Raw genomic sequence first — 18976 nt, 5'->3', positions numbered from 1 at the left:
TGACAGCTCTCCCTCCACTCTGCTCTTCCACAGCGCCGCTTCCCCTCCCTCCGCTGACATTATGAATGTAAGCAGATATGTCGGGACAGAATTTATTTTACCGGACACATTTGAAACTTACCGGTCATGTTTCAATAATAATAATAAGAATTGTGTAGCAGAGTTTCCGTTAGCAGGTAATTACCGGACTAGGACCGGATATGCTGATGTTTAAAACTCAGTTAATGGGGCTCATTTTTATATTGCTTCAGTTTATAATCGTTACAGATCAAAAAGTTCAGATTCATTTTTCAATAAATGATTCCACAAACAACAAACAACATAATTATTACATTCAAACAAACTACTTGTAGTAGATGAAGTACATTATTCAAAAGTTTACAATAACTTTGAATAATAACACGGGAGAAACGGATCCTCTCTTTTCCCCTCTCCCTCTCTCTCCTGACAGCCCGTCAGTTTCTCATGCAGCTCGCTAAACAGTGGGCGGGGCTTCAGGTGATCATGCAGAGCTGCGTGTCTCCATCAGACTCAGCAGCTGATCTGATTTCTCTCTCGGGTCCGGTTACACTTCACTCGCGTTTATGTCCATATCGATCAGATCCAGCTCTCCTGATCGGCCTTTATAGAGAGCACCGATCAAACTATTAAGAGTGAATATCGGCCAATAATGACCGGCGGCCGATCGATCGGCGGCTAACGGAAACCCTGATGTGCGACTGTCGGTCCTATGTTGTAAAAAAAAAAAAAAAAAAAAAATTTTTATTTTTTTTATTTTTGATTCTCAAAATTACGGGCCAAATATTATTGCTGGCGGGCCAACAATGGCCCGCGGGCCGCCTGTTGCCGACCCATGGCTTAGACTGACCTGAGACCAGCACACCCAAACACAACAGCTCTTTTAAGAGCCACCTACATTTTCAAAGAGTTGCATTCCTACGTTATTATAATGATTAAACTGTTTCATGTATCACTTAGTTTACTGAACCGTGATGAATGAAAGAAATTAGTGAGGTAGTGGTTTACCGAAGTTACAAAGACATTAATATATGAGTAACAGGTCAGTGTAAACACAAGCTTCTGTCAATTATGGATCATTCAAACTATTTATATACAAATATGTAATAAAGTTCTAAAACAAGTATTCGGTATATTCCTTGATAGCTTTTGGAGAAGGTTGTTTTTAAGTTTACTAAAATCTATCGTTTCAACTGTTTCACTTTATAAAAAGGGAACAGGTGAGTAGAGCATCATTGAGTTTCTTATTCTGTCAGTAAATTATCCAAATGAATGTTTTTCATTATTTTAGTCAACCCTAAACAAATTGATTGTACCTTTTTAATAATGACCTTACATGGTCGGCAAAGTTAAATTAACTTCAGAAAATCAAATCTGTTCTGAGAAAAAACTAATAAATGTTTAAAGATAGGAAATTGCCATCCCACTGAAAAACAGTCCGTAGAGATTTAAAGGCGTAGTTGTAGTTCAGTCCAACGTTTCATTTGGATTCATTTCTCCAACAGTCAACTATTTTCATAAAGAATATATATATTTTTCAAATTCAACTTTATTGTCAATCTTACTCAGTTTGTGTTTATAGACAGAGAGATCAAAAATACGTTTAAATAAAATTATACAATTTACAGATATGTATACAAACATATATATATATATATATATCCTATATGCACCATCATGTATAATGATGGTGTATGATGTAGAAGGAAGTGTGGTAGATAACAAGTAAATATACATACAGATCCATGTTACAGCAAAAGATGGAATAACTAAGAAGCACACAGTATAATAATAATTACATGAAACAATTAAATAACTGCTCAGCATCTCCACCACAATCCCAATCTGCTGTGTCCTGTTTTCCTCCCCTCTGCATAACACCCCATCACACATATGGGCTCAGATGGCCGCTCTGCATCGCGCCATCGTCTCCCATGCAGATCTGTAAAAATAAAGTAAGTACCATTTGTTAGCATGCTATAATAGATTGAATGAGCAATACAAGGATGGTTAGGATGTGGGGGTAGGAGGGTTTATTTTTCCATATATTTGTCTGATTGTTGTTATTGTTTGATTTTTCTGTATTACCTATGAGGTTGTTGTGTTTAATATTCATGAGAATATTTGTCATTGTTCAAATGATAATAAACATTTGCATAAAGCATATTTGTCCACTCATATGTTGATAAGAGTACTAAAAATGTGACAAATATTCCTCTAAGGTACATTTAGAACAGATACAAAATGTGCGATTAATTTCCGATTAATCGAGATTAACTATGGACAATCATGCGATTAATCGCGATTACATATTTTAATCGACTGACAGCCCTAATTTTTTTAAATGTGTATGAATACATTTTGAAAAACATTTGATCAACAAAAAAAAAGGATTTGATCAGGATCTAGACTCAGTGTGTAGTTTATTGATTAATCAATGCTCTCTACATTAGGAACACACATACCAGTGTACCAGAGGGAGTCACACACAGCTGTGCCTAGATAACCAAACAAATTGACAAGATAACCAAAATCCTTGAATCTACACACAGCAAATAAACTCAAATGACACAAAGGAGATCACACATACAGTATAGTCGATATAAAACTGTCCGCTTCAATCTGAAGAGCAACTAAAACAAAACACGGGAGTGTACCTTGTTCTTGTGAACACTAATGTTATCCACAGCATACACAGAGACCACGAAGTTCTTAAGGAGAAAACTATTTGCTAAAACAAAACACGTTAGTGTACCTTGTTAGCTAATGTTAGCTAGCTGACATTAACGTTACACATTGCACTCATATTACTCACCGAAACCTTGTAAAGCCGGTCCCGCATGCTGGCTCTTACAGAACCGACTAACTCCCCTTTCATATAGGTACAGCTCTCAACGTGCCCAGACTTGTAGTGATTTTCACCTCGTAAAATACTTTTATTCTCATTCTGAAAGAATGTGGTGAAATGTGCTAACGTGACGGCCATCTTTATGTTGGTGACGCGTATTGTGCGAGACGAGAGACCTGTAGTTCACTGAGCGGTTTCACACGAAAAAATGTGTAACTTCACAGTTTTACGACACATTTTTATTTTTTTGACTTGCAAAATGTTCTTTTAAATTGACAAACATCATATGTGTCATTCGTGGCACAATTCAAACGGGATCAAAAGATAACCTTTCTCTCTCCATTGACTTCAATGTATAATTTTCCGCTTCCGGGGTCCCATGGAGGCTTTCGGAAGGGGAGGGACTTCGCCTCTCTATAGACCTCCTATCAGGGGCGTCGGCATACTGCAAGACATAGTACAACAAAACAGTCGTTGTACTGTGTGATACAAAGTACATGCTGTCAGGGCCGGCCCGCTGCACTGGCGTTATACATTTTCGCCTAGGGCGCTGAACTGTAGAGGGAGCGCAGGGGTGCAGTCCAGATTTTTTTTTTTTTTTTTTAATAGGCCTATGTATATTTTTTTATTTTTGTAGGCGCCCCCCAGATTTCTTTTTTTTAGGCGCCGCTCAGATCAGGATTCATTTGTTTTTTTGAGAATACGAAAAATAAAACGTAGGGGCGCCCCAACACTGCACCACCCCTCTCTATGTTTTCTTTGGTTCTGTCCATTTGTGTTTCGCGTGTCGCGCGCGCTCGCGTCTTGAACGAGAATTAGAACTTCACTGTCACAACATGAAGCCCAACAAAACCCCAACAAAAAGCCGTCTGGGGCGCATTGGAAAAGGCGAAGAAAGAGAGAGGAGGAAAAACTCCAGGAAAACAGAGGTATGTCTGATGACTGTTTGTGTTTATTGGCATTTTTCAAGCAACGGTATAAAGCTAGCTAGCTAACGTTAGCTTATGATAGCAGCTGATATATAGTATGATAGAAGCTAACAGATGAGCTGCTTTACCATCTAGCTTGATAGCTCTTTTTACACCAACTGCACTGTGTGGTTTTTCTTGTATTCATTATATATATTTATTATTATTAAAGCTATCTATTTTGTTCCATCTGTAGCTTACAAATGGTAATGGACACAAAATAAGTCTGCTAAATCATTAACTAGCTAGGTTATCACTTAAAACATATATTTTGCATATTTGGGCACAGGAAATTATGTCAGCTAGTCTGAACTGCTCAGTATTATTGCAGATAGATACCTACTACATTATTCTCTGTGTAATTTCCAGGTGCATTGTTAAAATATCTGGGTAATCCCACTCCCACCACTGCACAACCTGAGTCTACTGCATCACTGCCTGTAGCAGGTGAGTTCAGTCAAGTTTTTTGTGATATTGCCTGTTGAGTTTATTAGGGTTGTGGGTAGTTCATACCAGTGTTGTAGTCAAGTCACAAATTCACGAGTCCAAGTCACTCTCGAGTCCCCACTCTTCGAGTCCGAGTCCAAGTCCGAGTCACCTAGGGAGAGTCGTAGTCGAGTCCGAGTCCAAGTCCGAGTCACCCAAGGAGTGTCCGAGTCCGAGTCGAGTCCGAGTCACCATTACCTGTGTTCGAGTCCGAGTCCAAGTCCGAGTCACCCAAGAAGAGTCCAAGTCAAGTCAGAGTCACAAGTCTTCATGTATTAATCTTAGTGGATATATGTGTTGAAATGTAGCTGTAGCTCCTCTACATTGCTTTTAATAATATCACAATATCCAACAACCAATAAGTGAACGTTTAAATGATATCAATAAAGATTAAGCCCCAGAAAGCATATTGCTACTTAGCATGCACAATGATGACATTCTGTATGTTAAGTAGCCATGTGCTTTCATGTTATCGGCTGAATCTTTACTTATTGATTTGATCACATTACTCTGATGATAGTGTTCAATACAGCCTACCTATATATATATGAACTCCATCCTTAGAGTAATGTGTTATGGAGCCTCCGTGACGGAGATCATTTTCAGTCTCTAATTTTCACGTTCATTGTAGGCTAGGGCTAGGCTACTCATCATCTGCAGTATCACCAAGGACATGTATAGCTTTTTAACAGTATCTATCTAGACAATAAAACTGCACTTGGTCCCTAGGATGTGATATCAACCCCTACCTCCATCTAACCCGACATCTTAAAACCTTTGTGGAGTCAATTTAGTGGCTAACGTTAACGTGGGTTAGCAAGCTAACAATAGCATTTCTACTTACTTTTCTGGGTGCCGCCGTGAAAGGTGTCGATTGAAACTCGACGTTGTCCCAGTCTTCTCTTCTATCTTCTGTCCACATAATGTGCATTTTGTGCTGCTCTTTCCCAATATGGAAACTAAATCTTTAAAAGCATACAGCACGATGCGGGGTGTGTCTCTGGACATCTTTAGACTGGTATAGCAGCGGGGGCGCGCCCAGTACGTGAACTCGCCTCGCAGGTGCACACGCCAGGACACAGAGGACATCAGACTCCAGAGAAAACTTGCTCGAGTCCGAGTCCAAGTCCGAGTCATCCAAGGAGTGTCCGAGCCGAGTCCGAGTATGAGTCATCATTACCTGTGTTCGAGTCCGAGTCCAAGTCCAAGTCATCGTGCGTGAGAATTCACGAGTCCGAGTCCGAGTCGCATCAATCAGTGCGCGAGTCCGAGTCAAGTCACGAGTCCCGAAAATCGGCACTCGAGTCCGACTGGAGTCCGAGTCCAGGACTCGAGTACTCCATCTCTGGTTCATACACATGTTCACACCTGGAAGCTTCCCAGCACAGTACCACAGTTTTCTAGTTTATTATTGCACATTACAATAGCACCTATATTACTAATAATGTACATGTTAATGTAAAAAACACACACACACACACACACACACACACACACACACACACACACACACACACACACACACACACACACACACACACACACACACACACACACACACACACACACACACACACACACAGTGGGTGTCTGACTGTATCCATGCATGTTTGACTGTCTGCAGGTGAAAACGTATCACTACTACCTGTCCCAAGTGAACCTGCTGCTACAGAATCTGCAGGAGAGACATTGGTCCCGAGTACCACAACACAGTCTGCAGCATGTGACGCCACAAAGGCAGCAGCTGTTGACCCTGCCGACTGGCCATCCATGTCTGATAAGGTAAGAACAGAGTTTGTGAGCAGAGGACCCTGTCAGGCAAAACCACACTTCATTTTCCCCAAAAAGACAGGATGGGAGAAGCTGCCACCACCAATACTTTTATAGAAAACTGGTAAATGGGGAAAGAATCAAGAGAAGCTGGCTATTGTACTCACAGAAAAACGATAGCCTTTACTGTTTTTGCTGCAAGCTGTTCTCCCAGAAGGAATACAAATTAATCAGTGCAGGACTAAATGACTGGAAAAATTGCCACCAATTACTGAAAACACACGAGAACACTCCAGAACATACTAAACACATGGAATCATGGAAAGAGTTAGAGTTTCGATTACAAAAGGGGCAAACTATTGATAGGACTGAGATGGCGCTTACAGACATAGAAAGGAAGAGATGGCGTGAGGTGGTAACAAGGTTGGTCGCCATCATTCAATCATTAGCTGAGAGAAACATGGGCCTCAGGGGAACATGTGACACACTCAACAAACCCAACAATGGCAACTTCCTTAAAGAAGTGGAGCTGATGGCAATGTTTGACCCTGTAATGAAAGAACACGTTGCTAAAGGGGTGCAAGCCATACCACATATCTCGGAAAAAATATTCAAAATGAACTCATTGAATGTATCGGTGAGAGAATCAGTGCCCACATGATTGAAGAAATTAAGAAGGCTAAATATTATTCCATCATTCTGGACTGCACACCTGACATTAGCCACACAGAGCAGTTATCAGTCATCTTAAGGATTGTTACAATGGAGGAGATGCCACAAGTTAAGGAACAACTGGCGAGAGTTTGTCATCCCTCATCCTGGACAGGCTCCAAGAACTGAACATCCCCTTTGAGGACTGTAGGGGACAGTCTTATGACAATGGTGCCAATATGCGAGGGAAAAACAAAGGAGTTCAGGCCAGGTTACTTGAACTAAACCCGAGGGCACTATTCGTGCCATGTGGCGCACACACTCTCAATCTGGTGTTAGCTGATGCAGCGAAAAGCTCCCTAGATGCCACTGGATACTTTGGCTACCTCCAAAAGCTTTTTACATTGTTTTCAGCATCCACAAAGCGCTGGGACATTTTGAAGAGCCATGTCACCACTACCTTGAAATCATGGTCTGAAACCAGGTGGGAGAGCCGGGTCAACAGTGTGGAAGCTGTGCGATATCAGGCTCAACATGTTCGAGATGCACTTTTGGAGGTGAGGGACAAGGCCACTGACATGATGATCAAAATAGAGGCACAGTCTTTGGCTGAGGAAGTGGGGTCCTACCGCTTCTCCATTTGCACTGTGGTGTGGTACCACATCCTCAGTAAAGTCAAACAGGTCAGTAAGGTCATGCAGTCTGTGTCAATGCAACTTGACATTGCAGTTGACCTCCTGAGAAAGACAAAGGCCACCCTGGAAGACTACAGAGCCACTGGATTTGCCTCTGCTCAGATCAGTGCTAAAGACATGTGTGAGAACATGGATGTGGATGCTGTCCTCAAGGAGAAGAGGCTGAGGTCAACCAAGAGGCAGTTCTCTTATGAAGCACCTGATGAGCCAATGGCCAATGCCCTAAAAAAGATGGAAGTTACATTTTTCAACAGGGTGGTTGATGTTTGCATCACTTCCCTCAATGAGCGTTTTGAACACCTGGAAGAAGTTCAGGCAAAGTTTGGGGTGCTTGTCAACTTCCCCGAACTGCCCAGAAACGAGCTGTCAAACACTGAGCAACACCCTGAGCTCTGGCGGACAGTCAGACATAGATGGAAAAGAGTTGGCACTGGAGCTGATGCACTTTCCAACTTTCTGATGCACTTTCCAACTTTCCCCTCACCCACAATGACCACCCTGGAACTGTTGGTGTTCTTGGAAAGGAAGAACCTGAGGGAGGTTTATCCTAATATGTGGGTGGCCCTCAGGATCGCAGTCACTATGCGAGTGACAGTGGCTTCAGCAGAAAGAAGCTTCTCAAAGCTGAAGTGAATTAAAACCTACAATGGTCTACAATGGTCCAAGAATGCCTGCCATCATCAGCATTAACAGTGATGTTTCTCGTCAGCTGTCATATGAGGATGTTATCGATGACTTTGCAGCAAAGAAGTCAAGACGAGTGCAATTCTGAGTGTTTAAGTCAAACAAGTCAGTAAGATATTTATTTATTATTACAATATGTGTGTTCAAAAACAGAAATGTAATTGTTCTTTTTTTGTATAAATCGTTTTTATGTATTTGTTAATATTTTTTCATTTATTTTATTTTATTTATTTATTATTACAATACGTGTGTTCTTAAGTGTTCTTTAAAATAGTTCTATAACTCCTGTGGAAGCTACTTGTTTATTTAAAATATGTTTGTTGAATTATAACTAAAGCAAGTGTGGTTTTTGTATTTGTGTGTAGGGTGGGGGGGTTGGTGTTTTCAATGTATACTATAGGACAGTAAACCAAAAATATCGTTTAAAAACTGGAGAGATAAAAATATGAATACATAAATGAATGTTAACTAGGTCAAATAAGATATGAATGAACAACAAAAAATAGACTCCATGTTGGAGGTTGAGATAAAGTTGTTAATTGTAACTCAGATTTTTTTTCTTCAAATAGTTTGACTCAATGTCATGTTATAAAATAGAAAATCGGTAAACGTTTTTTATTTGCCTCTTTAAAACTTTGTATCTGCAAATCACCTCTGGTCTAGTCTTCAATAGGGACGCTTCACTCTAAACCCCCCCCAGGACCAATAAGACCTTTGCAGTGACAACAAAGCTCCTCTTCCACAGAGCCAGTGCAGCTGGCATCAAGAGAGCTTCCTGTTCAAACAGTGACAGTGACTACTGGGCTGTAAAACCCAGAGGCATTCAAACAGGCTTGTGACTTTATGGAAACTAAGGATCACTCAGGAGGACATGCATGTCATGTGACGACAAACAGAGACTGTTGAAACGGCGACAGGATGGGGTGAGAGTCAACATGCTTTTCAGAGGAACACTAACGGAGATCAGGACCAAGGACCTCGTTGTTGATTCATCCATGACAACTTTTAACATTCATGAATTGCTCAGAACAGAGGTGTTTCTAAATGGAGTGAGTGGAGTCCTCAGACCCATTCGTTTTTAAAGCCGAGTTGTTTAAAGTCAACGAAGCTTTGGAAAATTGGACTCAGCACATTTATAGTCATTTATAGAATGCACCAAGTTTAGCCAAGTTCCAATCCTAGTTGTCAAAGTAGGACAAGATTGGACTCTTGTGCAGTAACCTAAATCAACTTGTGCTGGCATATGTTCTCCTCTTACAGCACACATATCTGGAGAGGAAATAATGAGCATATGAATGTTTTATTTGACACTGCAAAAGACCACATCATCAAACCAACCTCCTGGTGTCGTCATCCTGGCTGCGTCCTCTCTGTGTGCGGACACACTGCTTGAGTTGCTGCATGGAGCTGGTTCTGTTCAGGGAGGAGCGGTCTGGCTCCTGGGGGGTAAACTCCTGAGGGGGGGTATACTGCTGAGAGGGGGTATACTGCTGAGGGGGGGTATACTGCTGAGGGGGGGTATACTGCTGAGAGGGGGTATACTGCTGAGAGGGGGTATACTGCTGAGAGGGGGTATACTGCTGAGGGGGGGTATACTGCTGAGAGGGGGTATACTGCTGAGAGGGGGTATACTGCTGAGGGGGGGTATACTGCTGAGAGGGGGTATACTGCTGAGAGGGGGTATACTGCTGAGAGGGGGTAAACTGCTGAGGGGGGGTATACTGCTGAGGGGGGGTTCCCGTCTTATCAGCTGGAGAGTGCTCAGCAGATCCGTTGACCTGGGGGCTGCGGTGCAACCCGTCTACTTCTGTGGGAGTCTGCGGCGCGGCAAGGTTAGCTTTGACGGCCGCTGCCTGGGCCGGCTGCAGCTTGATGCTGTTGACCTTTGTGAGGGGGCGCTCCCGCTCTGCCCCGTCCTTCTGGAAGCCGTAGCGCTCTGCGTCGCGCAACTTCCTGTCTTCCTCTGCTGAGGCGGATTGAACCGCTGCAGCCCGCTCACGGTCATCCAAGCGGTTCAGCTCATTGTTCTGGATCTCAGGCTGTGTGAGTGGCGGCTTGTGGTTGGCCACATTGTTGATTTATTGGGGTCCACACTGCTCCACATTTAGCTTGTCCAACCTGATAAGAACAAAGAGGAGGCGTTATAATTATAACGAGAAACATCTATTATTTTATTGGATTAAATAAGAAGATGGGATAGTCATCTGTGTCATTGATCGCCAGCAACATGAGTTTAAGGAGTATTGTTAAAATATACAGTAACTGTATTTGTGAATTGTTGAACTCTGCGAATTGGGGCAGCTCTGAATCTGAAGTGAAATGAAAATAGCCGGAGGTGAACAATGCTTCTTCCAGGTGCCAGAGGAGGCCAGGCATGTAATAAAGTGTGATACTGTGCATATAATACAATACACACTAGATACTGACTGAACTGGGTATCCTTCAGTCTATATAGATGTTACAATTCGGTTCAAATAGATTTCTAACGACATTTGACAGTGCTTTATCGTGGATTTTAGGCACTACTGCTCTGTGTAATTACAAAGCACTTTACCATAACGCTCTGCTCACCCATGTTAAAGGAGCACATTAGAAATGAGGGTTGCCAAATGACATTTAACAAAGGGTAAAAAAAGGGAAGAAAAAAACCCTATCCTGATGAGTCAGTGATCTTCATCAGCCAGCACAGCTTTGCACAGCATCTTCTGAACAACAACAGCAGCATAGATTCACAAGGAATGTGTGTGCTAATGCAAGTGGCATTCATGTGTATTAGGGCTGCACGGTATTGAAAAAAACGGACATCGCGATTTCCCCCCCCCTCTGCGGTATATATCGCGTTTTTTTTAACCTGTTAAACCCCAAAATCCCGGCGGGTACTTTACTTTTTTTTTCACGACAGTGTCTCAGGGGATCGTAATATTTAAGAACCTATTAATGTGTTATACCAGATTAACGGAAATAATCTCAGCTAATTGACGATACAAACCATTTTTACCAAAACAAAACACAAGTCTCATAAGAAGCATCTAAATTACCCCTGAGCGAAAAATGCTAACGCACTTTGGCACAGAACTCAAGATAAAAGTACCCTTATTACTTATCGTAGCTGCACTTACAAAATATCCGATTAAAGCTGAGGTTCCACAGATTATTTAGGTATATAGTATCATCACTGAGTGATCTGAACTCGGACAGGGGAAGCAAACACAGACATCACAACACGTACCTTTACGTAGCTTCTAGGGGAGATGTCTCACCGTAGCTGTCAATCTGATCAAAAGACGTGTTCAATGGCATTAAAACGAGAAAGAAAAAACGCGGCTGAATCGGTTAATCCATAGGTTTTTAAGGTCTCTGTATAAAAAAATGATTTAATTTATAATCCATAATTCCATTTTCTCCGGTATTGTCCTGGAGTGCCTCGCTATTTTTTTACCAGTGTTTTGATGGTCTGCAAACTAGCGGGGCGGGGCCTGCTGTGATCTGATCAAGAATGATTGTGATTGGTGGTTTGCTGTGCATGCAGGGGAAGTTCTACACACACCAACACGTGAACAAATAAGGAGTGAGAGTGACGCGTAGCCAAAACCGAAAGCTGCATACACTCTGGTGACTACCATTAGCAGCTAACTTTTGTGCTCCGATTTTTACATAAAAATGGAATTATGGATTATAAACAATTCAAAGCCACATATACATTATCAACCTATGGATCAACCGATTCAGCCGCGTTTTTTCTTTCTCGTTTTAATGCCATTGAACACGTCTTTTGATCAGATTGACAGCTACGGTGAGACGATCTCCCGTAAAAGCTCCGTAAAAGGTACGTGTTGTGATGTCTGTGTTTGCTTCCCCTGTTGCGAGATCGGATCGCTTAGATACTATACTTAAATAATCTGTGGAGTCTCAGCTTTAATCGGATATATTGTATGTGCAGTTTCGATAAGTAATAAGGGTATCTTTATTTTGAATTCTGTGCTAAAGTGCGTTAGCATTTTTTTAAAAAATGAATAAAACCGCACGTCCCTGCGGTGTGAATACCGCGCATGCGCATACCGCGGTTATCGCCATGACACGGTATATCGTTCAGCCCTAATGTGTATGCTGCTCTGTAATAAACCAACAAACCCTGACTCTGGAAATGTCAAAAATGGTGAGCTTTGTGTGGTGTCTAGACAGTTGTGTTAAGTTAATTTATTTAGTTCAGTCCTTTTGTCTTTTGCCTTGTCTTGTGATTTCCTGTTTTATTTTGTAGTAACCTTTCCCTCTCGTTTCAGAGCATTCCTGCCCTGGTGTGTTTTTCCCACCAGTGTGATTGTCAGCCCCTCCCTTAATTGTTGCCACCTGTGTCCCCTTACCTAGTGTGTATATATAGTCTGCGTCTCCCTTTGTCTTGTGTCAGTTCGTCTTGTCTCGTCAAGCCTGCCAGTCATCCCTTGATCGTGTGAAGTATATTTTTGATAGTCATGTAGATGTTTTTTGGTTTAGAGTTTTTGATCCTCCAAGTGAGCGTTTTGTATTTGACCTTAATTAAAAGACCTTGTTAATTCTAATCTGTTTCTGGTGTTGTGCATTTGGGTCCTGAGCCTCGTGACATTCTTAACAGTACGAACTGACCAAAGAATGGACCCAGCCGACCCAGACAGGTTCAGAGCAGCTCTGCGCTCACAAGGCACGCTTTTGTCTCAGCATGACGATCAGCTGAAATCAATTGACCAGGGAGTGAGAGAATTGAGTGGTCGTCAAGAAAGCTTCCAAACATCTGTGAACAGCCAAGTAAACCACCTGGCAGATCAGCTTGTTCGTGTCCTTGCCCACCTGGAAGCTGGATCTCAAACTGTTTCCGCGGCTGCACCCCTGCCTGAGGCTGTGATCCAAGGACCTACTTCTTCTTCATGCTCTTGTCTCGCATCTCCAGAGAAATTCTCCGGTGACTCAGGTGACTGTCGTCCTTTTTTAGTCCAATGCGACCTGCATTATCAACATCAGCCTTCTGCTTTTCCAACAGACCAGTCTAGAATAGCTTTCATGATAACACACTTGACTGGTAGAGCAGCAGCGTGGGCTACAGCAGAATGGGCTAGAGACTCTCCCCTTTGCAGATCACTCGGACTGTTTACTGATTCCCTTAAAAAGATTTTTGATCGTACAGCGCCAGGGAGAGAAGCGGCTAAAGCTCTAGTTCAACTCAAGCAAAGAAATCAAAGAGTGTCTGATTATGCCATAGAGTTTAGGACAATAGCAGCAGACAGTGGCTGGAATGATCTGGCCTTGCTGGACGCCTTTGTAAATGGACTTTCAGGCCTTGTCAAAGTCCCATTAGATCTTCCAGAAGATTTAGACTCTGTGATTGCTCTGGCTATACGAATAGATAATAGGCTCTGGGATAGACAAAAAGAAAGAGAACATCCTGCAGTTCGTTCACCAAGCTCCAGGGGGCCTCCTCGTGGCATCCGGATGAGGGAGGATTCGTTTCCAGGGGTCTGGATCAAGCCTCCTTTGACAACGCCATCCACCACATCAGAGGAACCCATGCAACTTGGCCGAGCAAGACTTTCACTGGAGGAGCGGGAACGGCGCCTCCGCCAGGGCCTGTGTTTCTACTGCGGGCATCGTGGACACCTGATGGCCGCTTGCTCACTAAAAGACGGGGCTCCCCAGGCAAGAGGAGGGCGCTGGTGAGCCGACTAACTTCTGACTACTCTCCTCGTACGCTGACTCCTATCCAAGTAAAATTAGGTAAGAAAACCTTAACACAGAATGTTCTCATTGATTCAGGAGCAGACGAAAGTTTTATGGACTGGAATTTTGCCAAAAGCTTGAACATTGTCACCATGCCCTTAGCTCAACCTTTAAATGCCAGTGCCCTTGATGGAAGATTATTGTTTCAAGTCACTCACCACACAGAACCCGTCCAGGTTATCATAAATCACAACCACACAGAATTCATGACATTCCATTTATTCGACTCCTCACAACACCCTATGATTTTAGGCTTCCCATGGTTGAAAAGACATAACCCTCACATTGACTGGCGTTCTGGTAGGGTGAAGGGTTGGGGAAGAGAATGTAATCATACATGTTTGGTTTCACCAGGAGAAGTTGAAGGGCTGTCTGTAGGAAGGGTTACTTCAGGTAGTGAGGTGGAGACGAAGGAAGTAACTCATGACCATGCCTCTGACTTACCAGAACTGCCCAATGTTCCCTCCTGTTACCACAACCTGAGGGAGGTTTTCAGTAAGACTCGGGCCTCTACGTTGCCTCCTCATCGACCTTATGACTGTGCAATTGACTTACTACCGGGTGCCCCCATTCCCAAGGGACGTCTATACTCAATTTCTGGTCCTGAAAGACAATCTATGACGGATTACATTGACTCATCTCTGAAGGCGGGCCTCATTCGTCCATCGTCATCTCCTGCTGGCGCCGGATTTTTCTTCGTGGGTAAAAAAGACGGATCCCTCCGACCCTGCATAGACTACTCTCCCCTGAATGATATAACGGTAAAAAACAGGTACCCTCTCCCCCTCATTTCCACTGCTTTTGAACTGTTAAAAGGAGCTAAGATCTTCACTAAACTTGACTTGAGGAATGCCTATCACTTGGTCAGGATAAGGGAGGGAGACGAATGGAAGACTGGATTCAATACCCCCAGTGGCCACTATGAATACTTAGTAATGCCATTTGGGCTAACTAATGCTCCTGCTGTATTTCAGGCTCTTGTGAATGACGTGCTCAGACAATATTTGAATCATTTTGTGTTTGTCTACCTGGATGATATATTGATATTCTCTCCTGATGAAGAGTCCCATGTTCAGCATGTCCGCCAGGTCCTCCAAGGCCTTCTGGAAAACCAACTATTCGTGAAGGCGGAGAAATGTGAATTTCACAAGACCACTGTCTCATTCCTGGGCTTCATCATTGCTCCGGACCAGGTCAAGATGGATCCAAGCAAGGTCAGTGCTGTCGCAAATTGGCCCACACCCACCAACAGGAAGAAGGTACAGCAATTTCTCGGTTTTGCTAACTTCTACAGACGTTTCATAAGACATTTTAGCTCCATAGCTGCACCTCTCCACTCACTCACCTCAACCCATGTTCAGTTTTTGTGGACTCTACAGGCCGACAAAGCTTTCCAGGAATTGAAAAGACGGTTTACCTCTGCTCCTGTTCTCATCACTCCTGATTCACTACGGCAGTTTGTGGTGGAGGTGGATGCTTCCAATGATGGAGTTGGGGCTGTGTTGTCACAACGTTCAGCCAAGGACAGCAAACTTCACCCATGTGCTTTTCTGTCACGTAAGTTAACACCTGCTGAACGCAACTATGATGTAGGCAACAGAGAACTTTTGGCAGTCAAAACAGCGCTTGAGGAATGGAGACACTTTCTGGAGGGGTCAGAGCAACCATTCATAGTCTGGACGGATCATAAAAATCTTGAGTACATCCGAAAAGCTAAGAGACTGAACTCACGTCAGGCAAGATGGGCTTTGTTCTTCACTCGTTTTAACTTTTCCTTGTCATTTAGACCCGGTTCACAAAATGTCAAGCCAGATGCACTCTCTCGTGTTTTTGATCCTGAACCCTCGGCAAAGGAACCAAAGCTCATCCTTCCACTAAACTGTGTGGTTGGAGCGGTAACTTGGCCAATAGAAACAGAGGTGAAACGAGCTAACGGTGAGAGCCCGACACCTAGGGGTTGCCCCCCAAATAGGTTGTTTGTTCCTCAAACTGTGCGTCCTAAGGTCATTCAATGGGCTCACACCTCGCTGCTCACCTGCCATCCTGGGGTAAAAAAAAACATGTACGTCATCAAGCAACGGTTCTGGTGGACATCTATGGAGAAGGATGTCAAGGAGTATGTGGCCGCCTGCACCATCTGCGCCAGGAATAAGACCTCTTCCAGGCCCCAGATGGGTCTGCTCAGGCCGCTGCCTATCCCCAGTCGGCCCTGGTCCGACATCTCAGTGGATTTTGTCACCGGACTGCCAGAATCCAAAGGTAACACCACCGTCCTCACGGTGGTGGATAGATTCTCTAAAATGACACATTTTATTGCTTTGCCTAAACTGCCATCGGCCAAAGAAACGGCTGAAGTGTTGTTGCACCATGTTTGTCGTCTCCACGGTTTTCCCAAGGACATCGTGTCAGACCGGGGTCCTCAGTTTGTCTCCCGTTTCTGGAGGGAGTTTTGCAGCCTCATCGGGGCCTCTGTCAGCCTCTCTTCCGGTTACCATCCCCAATCAAATGGACAAACGGAGAGACTGAATCAAGAACTGGAAACCTGCCTCCGGTGCCTGGTGTCCCAAAACCCAGCTTCTTGGAGTAAACACCTCACGTGGGTAGAATACGCCCACAACTCATTGCCTACCTCTGCCACCGGATTGACCCCGTTCCAGTGCGTCTACGGTTACCAACCTCCCATGTTCTCAGAGACAGAGAAAGAAGTCATGGTTCCCTCGGCACACGCACTGGTCAGGCGCTGTCATGGCATTTGGGCTTCAGCACGTCGGGTCCTCCTTAGGACTTCGGCCCGCATGAAAAAAGCGGCTGATCGGCATCGCCGTCCTGCACCTGTGTACAGACCGGGTCAGAAAGTGTGGCTATCCACCAGAGACTTGCCCCTGAACGTAGTCTCTAGGAAGCTGGCACCAAGATTTGTAGGCCCATTCACTGTGGAAAAGTGTATTAACCCTGTGTCTGTTCGTTTGCGCCTGCCTAGATCACTCAGAGTCCATCCAACATTCCACGTAAGCAAACTCAAGCCGGTCAAGGAAAGCAAAATGGTTCCCGCTTCCAAGCCCCCCCCTCCTCCCAGGCTCATTGATGGAGGTCTGGTCTACACTGTCAAGCGTCTGCTGAAGGTCAGAAAACGAGGAAGGGGTCAGCAGTTTTTAGTGGACTGGGAGGGTTATGGACCGGAAGAGAGGGAATGGATCCCGTCTAGCTTCATCGTGGACCAGAACCTGATAAAGGATTTTTACAAAAGCCATCCTGAACTCGCTGGGCCGTCCGGAGCCGTCCGTAAAGGAGGGGGTACTGTGGTGTCTAGACAGTTGTGTTAAGTTAATTTATTTAGTTCAGTCCTTTTGTCTTTTGCCTTGTCTTGTGATTTCCTGTTTTATTTTGTAGTAACCTTTCCCTCTCGTTTCAGAGCATTCCTGCCCTGGTGTGTTTTTCCCACCAGTGTGATTGTCAGCCCCTCCCTTAATTGTTGCCACCTGTGTCCCCTTACCTAGTGTGTATATATAGTCTGCGTCTCCCTTTGTCTTGTGTCAGTTCGTCTTGTCTCGTCAAGCCTGCCAGTCATCCCTTGATCGTGTGAAGTATATTTTTGATAGTCATGTAGATGTTTTTTGGTTTAGAGTTTTTGATCCTCCAAGTGAGCGTTTTGTATTTGACCTTAATTAAAAGACCTTGTTAATTCTAATCTGTTTCTGGTGTTGTGCATTTGGGTCCTGAGCCTCGTGACATTCTTAACACTTTGCTTAAGAACTTAACAGGCTTGGAAAATGGAATTGAAAGCCCTTTCTTACAGTGAACATGCTATAACAAAAGGAAAATCACCAAGAATATAACCAAGTAAATCATACTTGTTTAAAGAGCTGTCATCGGATGCCCAGGGCCGCCTTAATGCACGGGCTGACCTGGGCTGAAGCCCAGGGGCCTACGGAGATCGGGGGCCTATCATGAGCCAATTAAAAAAAAATATATATATATTCAAATATATGTATTTTTTATTTCGGGTGTTTTTAAAAAAAAAGTTAAATAAACAAAGTCTTGGCTTTCAGAATATGAAACTTGTATTTCCAAAATCACACGATAAATACATTTTTGAAGCTTGTAAAGGGAAGAAGACAGCTCTCCCTCGCCACTCTGCTGTTCCACAGCGCCGCTTCCCCTCCCTCCGCTGAAATTATTAATGTAAGGCGTATAGTAATCATAGATAACACAGCAGGGTCCGTTACAGTTTGTTTTCATCTGATTTCAAATAAACAAAGTCTTGGTTTTCAGAATATTGAACTTGTTTCGGCAAATTCAGATGATAAATACAACTTTGAAGCTTTTAACGGCATAATTACAAGCGGAGAACGGAGTAACTTGAAACAGCCGGTGTTTCTCGTGAGTGTTTTCCCCGGGAAACAAACACAATACAGACAAACGCAAAAATACACAAACACACACACGTATACACACACACACTCGTGAGCTTCCCCCAGACCAGTAATCCAAACGAAAATATCTTCCCTCCATACTATTTTGATCATTTGCTCCGCTAATCAATCAGATCGATGGATTCCAGAGATTTTTCTCAAAAATTATGACTCCGTAACAGTCAGTGGGCACCACTTAACAGCCAATCAGAATGAGAATATGCTTCACATGCGAGTGATTGAGTGACAGATGAAGTTTGAGAGTGGCGCTCGGAAAAGGAAATTGTTGAGGGAAAAGGAGTTTCGAGACAAGCAGCTATTACAAAACATGTCGAAGCTTAGGCTACAGGTTATTTTAAACCTGTAGGCCAGGATGAGGAGGAGGATGGACAGATTAGTTCTGTACCGAGCGGCAGCGGTGCCGGTACCATATGTGTTCGGGGTACCATATAGACCAGGGGTTCTCAAAGTTTTGATGAGTGAGGGCCAATTTAGGTACCCAATATTGGATTGAGGGCCGCCCAAGAAAAAACGGAACACAAAATAATTCCAAAAGAAATCCTTTCTTTATTGTACTAACCAATTACCGCAACTCGCGAGATGCCTAGTTGCCATGCAACCAGTAGTTTAGCAAACTTTCCACAAGCTGTCATTCATATTTTAGGAATGACAACCCAGGGGGCGCAGTTTTACCATTCT

The 18976-nt window shown here is 43.5% G+C and overlaps 1 protein-coding gene across 1 annotated transcript; it reads right to left on the bottom strand.

The window, feature by feature from the left end:
* Positions 1-9448: 9448 nt before the first annotated feature.
* LOC117554617 (pleckstrin homology domain-containing family A member 5-like) lies at positions 9449-10695 on the bottom strand. Its single transcript, XM_034229064.1, has 3 exons — positions 10675-10695; positions 9824-10174; positions 9449-9607 (listed from the first exon to the last, which is right to left on the bottom strand). The coding sequence occupies exons 1-3, from the start codon at positions 10693-10695 to the stop codon at positions 9449-9451; spliced, it is 531 nt and encodes a 176-aa protein (XP_034084955.1).
* Between the last annotated feature and the right edge of the window lie 8281 nt (positions 10696-18976).

Source organism: Gymnodraco acuticeps, unplaced genomic scaffold (genome assembly GCF_902827175.1).
Source record: "Gymnodraco acuticeps unplaced genomic scaffold, fGymAcu1.1, whole genome shotgun sequence".
NCBI lineage: Eukaryota > Metazoa > Chordata > Actinopteri > Perciformes > Bathydraconidae > Gymnodraco > Gymnodraco acuticeps.
The sequence above is the reverse complement of the archived record's forward strand: the minus strand, read 5'-3'. Positions and strand labels throughout refer to the sequence as shown.